General features: G+C 35.2%; 1 protein-coding gene and 1 long non-coding RNA gene across 3 annotated transcripts; one reads left to right on the top strand and one right to left on the bottom strand.

The window, feature by feature from the left end:
- Nucleotides 1-2466: 2466 nt before the first annotated feature.
- Nucleotides 2467-2800, top strand: LOC111440557. Its single transcript, XR_002709952.1, has 2 exons — nucleotides 2467-2537; nucleotides 2609-2800. It is a non-coding gene; the product is annotated as an uncharacterized LOC111440557 (long non-coding RNA).
- Nucleotides 2801-3457: 657 nt separating this feature from the next.
- On the bottom strand, nucleotides 3458-8010 carry LOC111440558 (protein YIF1B-like). 2 transcript variants are annotated; one of them, XM_023077558.1, is made up of 6 exons: nucleotides 7776-8010; nucleotides 6859-6945; nucleotides 6706-6791; nucleotides 5124-5222; nucleotides 4883-5034; nucleotides 3458-4161 (listed from the first exon to the last, which is right to left on the bottom strand). In XM_023077558.1, the coding sequence occupies exons 2-6, from the start codon at nucleotides 6941-6943 to the stop codon at nucleotides 3774-3776; spliced, it is 810 nt and encodes a 269-aa protein (XP_022933326.1). In that variant the 5' UTR covers nucleotides 6944-6945; nucleotides 7776-8010; the 3' UTR covers nucleotides 3458-3773. The 2 variants fall into 2 exon arrangements, with proteins under 2 accessions (XP_022933326.1, XP_022933327.1); XM_023077559.1 differs by lacking the exon at nucleotides 7776-8010 and having other exon boundaries at nucleotides 6706-6826; nucleotides 6888-6943.
- Between the last annotated feature and the right edge of the window lie 235 nt (nucleotides 8011-8245).

The raw sequence follows: 8245 nt of genomic DNA, 5'->3' as shown, positions 1-8245 counted from the left end.
AAGGGAGCGAGAGCTTAGTGAGTAAAACATATAAAAGAGAGCACAGAACCTCACCTGAAACCCTGCCAAAGTTCGAATAATATATGAGCAAACACTATGGAAAGGCTTGGTGGACAAAGATTTCAATCCACTCAAAAAAGGAGATGCTCCATATTGCTGCGCAGCAGTAGCCTTGAAGCCAGTTCCCTCATAAGTGTAAGTGCCAGTATACTCTACAATTGCAGGTAAGCTGGGCCATAGGCGGAAAAACTCAACAGGAGATATTTTATGCGGCGAGAGAAGCTCAGTCAACGGGATCTTGTAAGGAAGACACCTCAAAATCACAGGTTCTCCTAGCTCTGGCCTTAAGCTTCTCTTTTGTCTGATAATATTAGAGTCTTCTTCCGTGTAATCACCGTCGTAATCTCCAGCCCCACCACTTCCATAGAAGGGGTAGTACAAGACTTGAACCCAGAGGGCACATCTCTCAAAATGTGAAACACCAACTGTCACACTGCACAGAACTGGATCCTGGAAACGGGGGAAGCAGAGTAGTGAGATAGCCTTTCCTTGAGGAACAAGGCAAGAGATAGCAAGTGAACAAGGTTTTTCTAATATTATTATTCAATTTAAGTGAATTATCTGTTTTAAAAATAAATAACGACATGTCGATCCGAGAGCCTTGCTTTTTATATTTTGCTATTTTATACGGGTGTCGTCCGGTCTAATTTTATTGGTTTTTTTATTCAATTCACAAATTTTTTATTAGAGGACTATAGGAGACGGCACCATCGACTACCTGTTAGTAGTAACGATTTGAGTATGAGTCGGTATTGGTTGCACATTGGCAAAAACGCTATCTGAGTATGAGTGGATTCTAATGTTCGAAAGGGACGATATGTGAGGTCTCACATTAGCTGGAGAAGGGAACGAAGTATTTCTTATAAGGGTATGGAAACCTCTCTCTAACATACGTGTTTTAAAACTGTGAGATTGATAGTGATACGTAACGGGTCAAAATAAACAATATCTACTAGTAGTGGGTTTAGACTGTTACAATTGATATAAGAGCTAGACACTGGACGATGTATCAACGATTGAGACTCAGAGGATAAATTGTGAGGTCCCGTTAATTTTTATTATTATTATTTTTAATTCAATTATGTATGAATATGATATTTATGTTAGGTGAATTATTGTGAACAAAAATAATTAAATACTATATGATATGAAATGTAATGATGTAATTGAGTTTTAAAAAATTTAAATACTATGCCACGTCATTAAACTTCAAATTGTTGGTGCATTTTGGCAGTAATAAATTTAATTTTTAAAAAACTAAAAAAAAATGTTTAAATAATTTTTTTTCTCAGAAAAAGGAAAAAAGTAAAATGGAGAAAACGACAAATGAGGCGGCTATAGCAAAGAGTGTCCTCAATTATAGGAGACACGTGGAGTCATGGGTACACCAATCTCAACATCAATAGATATATGCATGCATACATACAATGTATTTAATATTTATATGATTATGATCATATAATAAAAAATAATTCTCTACTTTTAAAATATTATACTGTGTAGTATTAGAATAAAAGAGATATACGAATGAATCGGGACGACATTTGAATGAAAACGATCCAAATAATAAGATGACTAAAAAATGCTTAAAGAAAATGAAAGTTATTACTTACACCGATAGTTTAATCATAGGAACTTCATAATTAAGCGTGTTTTGCATGGAGAAATTTTTCTAAGATACATATGAGTGGGAAAAACATGCTATATAAATTTGTGTTGGTCTATGAGGATAGTTTTTGCTCTTAAGAAGCGAGTATTAGGTAACGCGACCATGTTGCAGGAGATACAAGAGAATGTTGGGGTTATTAGGTGTCGAATCTTGGATATGGATCGTTATGAATGGTATCACAGTGATACCTCCTCCAATAAGATGTGGTTCAAGGACGAATCAAGGCGAAAGTTGGTGGGCATGTGACATCCTAGTAAAGTAGGGGTACATGAATGAACTGAGATCATATTCGAATGAGAGCGATCCTGATAATAGAATGATGTCTTTTTTTTCATTCTCATTTCTCATCATTGATTCCAAAATCGTTTGCTTTTTGGAAGATGAAGTAATTAGTAATGTTCATGATCTAATCTTCAAGTTATAATGAAGATTTACACACTAAAAAAAGTGTAAAAAAAGCCACAAATTTCAATTAAATACATGATTAAAGGGTCTTAATTTTGGTTCCACCACTCTTAACTAACCTAAACCAAACTTAACCCACTTTAACATTTCTCCATTTGAGTGTTTGTGAAGTTAGCCACAAAGAATAAGAGAGTTACAACCACACAATGACAAAAATGTTCTTTGGTTTACCAAACTAAACAATTGTTAAAATAAGAAGACAAAGAAGTTGGACATCCAAGTACTTCTCAACGTGTGTGTATATATATGTGTGTGTGGTGTTATTCATATTCATTTACCGACAAGCTCATCTTGTCAGCCAACGTATACAGTGTTATAACCTTAATTACCTAGAAGATCAGAGGTTTGAATTTCTACGTCTACTTGTTATTGAGCTGAAACAACATATATGTTCTTAGTTTTGTTCTCATGCAGGTGCCATGCAAGGTTACGAAGTAAATAGGCGTCATGATCGGGATTTTTGGCGTTCACGACGAGATTTTTTAAAGGGCTACAACTTCACTAAGATAGATGATGGTTTAAAGGGAAAGATGAAGAGGTCGATGAAAGAGGTCAAGCGATCAGCTAGTGGAGTGGTCGGAGGAATTTGTGACGATATGACCAAAAGGAAGCTTGGAATTAGGGTTTATAGGCTCACAATTGGTTTGCCATCAATGGTTCTTGTGAGAATGAAATGTTTTGTGCCATCGTACAGGGAGAGAGAGTGTCTAAATTCTGTAAATCTCTATATATTGTCATTTTAATTTTAAATTTTTATCTTGTTATTTGTATTTAATATGTAACGCTTTGATTTTTATTTTTATAAATTAAGTTTAGAAATTATAAGAGTTTCTTTAATTTTTTATAAATTATTAAAAAAATCGAATAAAATGCACCTTAAACCATCTTAAAAAAAAAGTCTTTTTAATATAAAAAAGTCGAGTTTTCACTGAAAAAAAATGGGATATAATAAATTTTATTTAGCTGATAAAAGACATTCAAACCGTCAAACTTCTTGTCTTATCCTCAATGGAGACATCTTTCATGATCAAACGAGAGTTTAAATTAGGATAGTTAAGAACTTAAAAAGATTTTCGATGACGAGAAAATGTGTTTATATTATTAGTTTAAATTAGGATAGTTAAGAACTTAAAAAGATTTTCGATGACGAGAAAATGTGTTTATATTATTCTATTAGTAATTATAACGCCTATAGAATAGATCTTGTTCAAATCTTGTTCAAGTAAGGTCGTAGTCAGGAAAAACGTCCATGTGCACAAAGCATCCGCAACATTTTCTACCTATGTATTAAGATAACATTATATATTGTTCATATTCAGATCACACAACAGGAAACTATGACACTTGTTCATCATCATCAGCATGTTACCTCCTACCTTTTCTTCAGAGGTAAAAGAAAACAATATACTATAATTCTAATGAACTGTAGAAGAAACCAATACAAAAACTTTTACAATCGTGTAAACTAGAAGCACAAAGAGCAGAGCAGTTATTTGTTGATCTCCTCATAAGGTTTTGCTAAAGCTAAAGATGGCTAAGGACATGCTTCTAAGAAAAAAAAAATACAGAAACATTGTACTTATATAAGCCAGTTGACACTCACATTGCCAAGCCAAGTGAAGAGTGGGAACTGAGCCAAGGCAATAAAGAGCAAGAGATAGTGATGCCTGCTTGAATCATAGCTCCTCACTTCTGCAAATAGTACTCTCTTCATCGTTTTCACCAAGAATATTCCCATGCATAAGGCTGTCCATGGCATCAGAAAATAGTAAGAGTACTTCAACGATATTCTTCCGATGGCAGCTAGACACAATCCGGTAAACGCATATCCAGCATATGCAACGATATCGAGTAATGGTGCCTCCCCACATCCTAGTGATAAGAGTGTTACTTTAAGCAGCATGACTTGCATAAACCAACCAAGCAATCCTTTGATGAACAACCAACTCAAAGCTTCTGGAGTAAACCTATAATGATTTTAGAAAATAAAAAATGTTAATAATTCTCATTCTTGAATGTCTAGTTGAAATGAATACTAGAAGGATATCTGAGAAAGATAAGCACAACAAAAGTTGAAAGTGTAAAACAAAGTTGAATGGAAACCGTTAAAATACACCCTTGAACTTTCAAAAGTTTCATTAGTACCCTTGAAGAAAGACATGTACGCATCAGCAATATAATCAGCCACAAACAATATTGAATTCTTAAGTAGCCGCTGAGGTCACAGAGGAAACTCTAGGTGAAAGGAAGAACATGAGCGCCTATTAACTATTTGGCCTCCACATCCCAAAATCTAGACCATAGACTAAGCATAATTGCAACTTCAAAAGATACTGTCAAGATCCTTTAAAGCACCTTGGCAAAGAGCACCACTACGGCCCCAAAAAGGTGTTCGCTCATGCAGATCTCCACGGCAAAGAACTTAATATTCTTGGGCCTTTCTATTGGGCGTCAAAATTATAAATAAAATAACCTAAGATTTATATGTATTTTGTGTAAATGTGCTTTTGAGAGATTGGAACATGCAACAGTTCTTGTCATGCAATAGTTGAGAAGGAGTTTTTGGCTCCTTTGGTTTTATGTTTCTTTTTTGTTCAGTTGTAAATCGTTGTCATTTTCCACTCATGTTTTAAAATAAGAAAAAAAGGATTATAATGATGGTACACCCGAAGACGTATTTGCACTCACTTTCCTTGAAGACCAAGTGAGAAGCCTGCAAGAACAACATAAGTACCGAAAGCCATGAACGGAATGTACAAGTCTGGTGCATTGATATCATAAATTGGTGGCTTATACGAAAGTCTGCCTCCAATTGGGTCAGTTATTCTTGTCCAGTGGCCCTAAAACAAAGCAATACGCCAAGTAAGGAATAATGAGGAGAGAGTAAGGGCAACTAAAATCAACAAGAAATTATAAGATTAGTACATACCCTGTGTAGAAATGGAAATAGGACAACCTTCAATTTATTCCTCACATACTGGTCATTCACTTGGAAGTAGTATTGAGGATCAGAAAAGTACCTACTTATCTGTCCATTGCAAAAATAAAATTAAAAAATGAAAACCTAATTCAAAAAAGGCTAAGAAAATGCCTTCTATCATCTGAGAACAGAAAAATTTAGGCTCATGCTTGAGAATTTCAAAGCACCCAATCAATAGAAGGTATTCATCTTACTTGCAAGATTTTAACAAAGAAGAGAGGATCAAGTCCATCATCCATGAATGAGATAAGGATTAAAAAAATGTTTAGAAAGCATTATGAACAAGTCTTCATATAAACAAATAAAATTTTCTTTTCTTTTCTTTTTTATTTTTTATTTTGGGGGTGGGGGTGGGGGTGAGGGGAAAAAACACTTTCATTGATTAGTTGAAAAGTTTATGTCGTAAAATAACAGAAAAGGCACACCAACTATAGGCATGCAATTCAATTAGATCTAGAACCTCTTGCCAACTTAAGAACTTTGAATATTCTCATATCTTAAAAACAGAACTCCACACAAAAGGTTTTCTGCACATTATGCCTCAATGTCATAGCTTTTCATCTCCCCTCTTTGAATCCATTACACAAAACAATAGCTCCATACCTTCTTCGACTCAGTCTCCAAGTACATTAAAAACTTTGAAAGAAGAAAGCAGAGAAATGATCATAACTACAAACTGAAGGGGCAATGAAAAAATAAATGATGGCCTTGGAATTCTGCTCTAGGCAGCTTAAATAACAGCTTGGTTCAGTTTTTGCCGTGGTCACTCTCTCAAAGGGTCCACACAACTGCTTTCCTTTGTTAGGGCATTTCTCGTCCTTAAAATAACATGTCGTAGATCCTTATAAAGCAAGGTAGTTGTAACGACCCAGATCGTTAGAGTAGTGGAACCCCACAGGCACATAATATAAAGCTTTAAGACTTGACTGGAAACATATGTATGTTGGCACTCTACTTCATAGAGCTTCAACCTAGATTAGACTTTTTCACAGAGATGCAATGAAGAACCTAAGTTTGATGCTATCTGGCAATAATTTCAAGAGCTGGGGAGCTTTAGGTTAAATGCAGTTGAAACAACTCATTTGGGTTCATGGAGAGAAATGAAAGAGTGGATGCTTAATGATAGAAGCAACGATTACAAGAGGCAGTATAAATGGTTAAGTTAAAATGTTCTGTATGTAGTTAACTATCTCCATGCTCTTGTAAATTAATGTGAATTCGGTAGTTTTATAAAGTCTTACACGGTTGAGCAGACATAGAAGGCATTAATATTCCCCCAAGAAGATAAGAGGAAATATTGTTAAACAGTCCTAGCCATTAAGCTTTATGTCCTTTCACTAATTAAAAAGAAAAAATAAAGTGTTTCTTGTGTAAGAAAAATTGTAATGGAATTTTAAGAAACACAAACAAGGAAGAAACAACACTAACCACACTCACCAAGTTGTGATTTTGCATTTTTATAGAAATCTATATCCTTTTTTGAACTATAAATCTTGAATGGTAATAAATTTACAGATTAACTAGTACTCACATTGCTTTGAACATACTCTGAGCTTGATCCAAATATTTTCTCTCCATATGCACCCAGCCCACCTCGGATTAGTCCGGATCCAGCACCATAAAATGCATTTCCAAATGGATTTGGCTGAGAGCTTGGTAGAGGTTATTAGTCCGGATCCAGCACCATAAAATGCATTTCCAAATGGATTTGGCTGAGAGCTTGGTAGAGGTTTTGAAGCTGCAGACTGAGCTTCAACATTATTATACATTTCTGCATTTGGAAAGGAAAAAAAAAAGTCAACATACAAAAAAAAGCACTCACGAGTATATGTATATTTCTTTTTCAACTTAAAATGAGGGATGAAGCCGGCACTCAAAACATATTTTCACCAACAGACCATAGCAACAAATTAAAAACATTTTAAACTTAAAAAAAAGTAAGATATCAATCTAATTAAAAGGTAAAGGTTCGGGACTCAAACGTGGCCAGTATAGAACAACAATCTGAAAAACGTGCAGTCACAACAAATGGTCAAAACTCTGAAACAAACACCATGGCTTCAAAGTTGCATGTTATACAAAATTGCAAGTATTGTTACAGCTAAGCCTCAATTTGATCACTCATTACCTATCACGAAGTTAAAATTTGGTGTCTCAATGGGAATTTGCTTGGAATATTCACAGGAAACAAAACCTCCAAGGGAAATCTTTATTCAACTTTCTCAAATGCTAAAAAGTAACCAAAAATCAATTTAAGCTCATCTTTATGATAAGAAAATTTGAAAAAAAAAACTCCAATAATAACTATTTCCAGAACCGATCAGATCCCAAAAAGCGCCACAACATTCAATTTGAACCCAAAAACTTCGAACTTACAAAGAAGAAATCGTTATGATCCTAAAACAATAAGAAGCTGTCACAACACTAGAATGAGATCTCAAGTTCGATAAGAATATAAACCAGAGGAAAAGAACTAGCTAATACCGCAAGAAGCAAGTAAAAATTCACGCAATTCATGGAAATGAAACACACCATACGTTCCAAATTCCGAACAAATCAATCTAATGAAGCAAAGCAAGAAAAAAAAAACAAAAGGCGAACCTCTGAAGAAACACGACCGAACGGAAGATCAACAGGCTGAAAATGACGAAAAGAAGGTGCGAAACGGACCGGCGAAGGCTCTGCTGTGGCACGGTGGAAGGGGTCGAAAAGGTTCCGGTCAAGGCCTCCTCGCTTAGGGGAGAAGAAAGCGTGTTGTAGACTGAATCTGAACGTGAACTTGGGTCGGCTCTCGGCCAAGACTGTGACGTGGGCTCGGGCTCCACTTAGACAACCATTTGGTTACGGGCAATAACAAGAGTCCTGCCCTAAAATATCTTTCAATTTTATTAAATATAGATTAAACTAATAAATGATGCATTACCCATATCAATGAATTATCGATCTGGGCTCGGATTAACTTAGCTCGATCCTCAAGTGTCGAACGAATGGTATATTTTGTTCGAGAGGTTTAGAGAAAGGAGTCGAGCCTCAATTAAGAGGAGGTTCTTCTTCGAGGGCTCCATAGATCT

This window comes from Cucurbita moschata, unplaced genomic scaffold (assembly GCF_002738365.1).
Source record: "Cucurbita moschata cultivar Rifu unplaced genomic scaffold, Cmos_1.0 Cmo_Scf00428, whole genome shotgun sequence".
Lineage (NCBI taxonomy): Eukaryota > Viridiplantae > Streptophyta > Magnoliopsida > Cucurbitales > Cucurbitaceae > Cucurbita > Cucurbita moschata.
This window is presented reverse-complemented; position numbering and strand designations above follow the sequence as displayed.